At 60.4% G+C, this 227-nt stretch overlaps 1 protein-coding gene across 1 annotated transcript in view; it reads left to right on the forward strand.

Annotated features, from left to right (window-relative positions):
* Positions 1 to 227, forward strand: part of LOC100742756 (homeotic protein empty spiracles-like) — a 55,096-nt gene that overhangs the window by 1,761 nt on the left and 53,108 nt on the right. The window contains 1 exon segment of the mRNA XM_012387146.3: positions 1 to 227. This exon segment is cut by the window's left edge and continues 21 nt beyond it. Coding sequence (XP_012242569.1) covers positions 1 to 227 — 227 coding nt within the window.

Consider the following 227-nt stretch of genomic DNA (forward strand, 5'->3'; position numbering starts at 1 on the left):
GCGGTCGCTGCCGAACAATTAAAATCTCTTTACGGGCTACCAGGACACGGTCCAACGGGACCGCAAACTGGACAGAACGAGTATCATACGCAACAGCAGTTAGCACTAGCCGCGAATTTGGCCGCGGCGCAACATTTCCAAGCGGCGAATCTCGCAGTGGCCCTTCAGGCGCATCACGGCGCGTCGCCCCATGGACCACCGCACGGACCTTATCCCCATGGCGGCGC

Source organism: Bombus impatiens, unplaced genomic scaffold (genome assembly GCF_000188095.3).
Source record: "Bombus impatiens unplaced genomic scaffold, BIMP_2.2 scf_0452, whole genome shotgun sequence".
Classification (NCBI taxonomy): domain Eukaryota; kingdom Metazoa; phylum Arthropoda; class Insecta; order Hymenoptera; family Apidae; genus Bombus; species Bombus impatiens.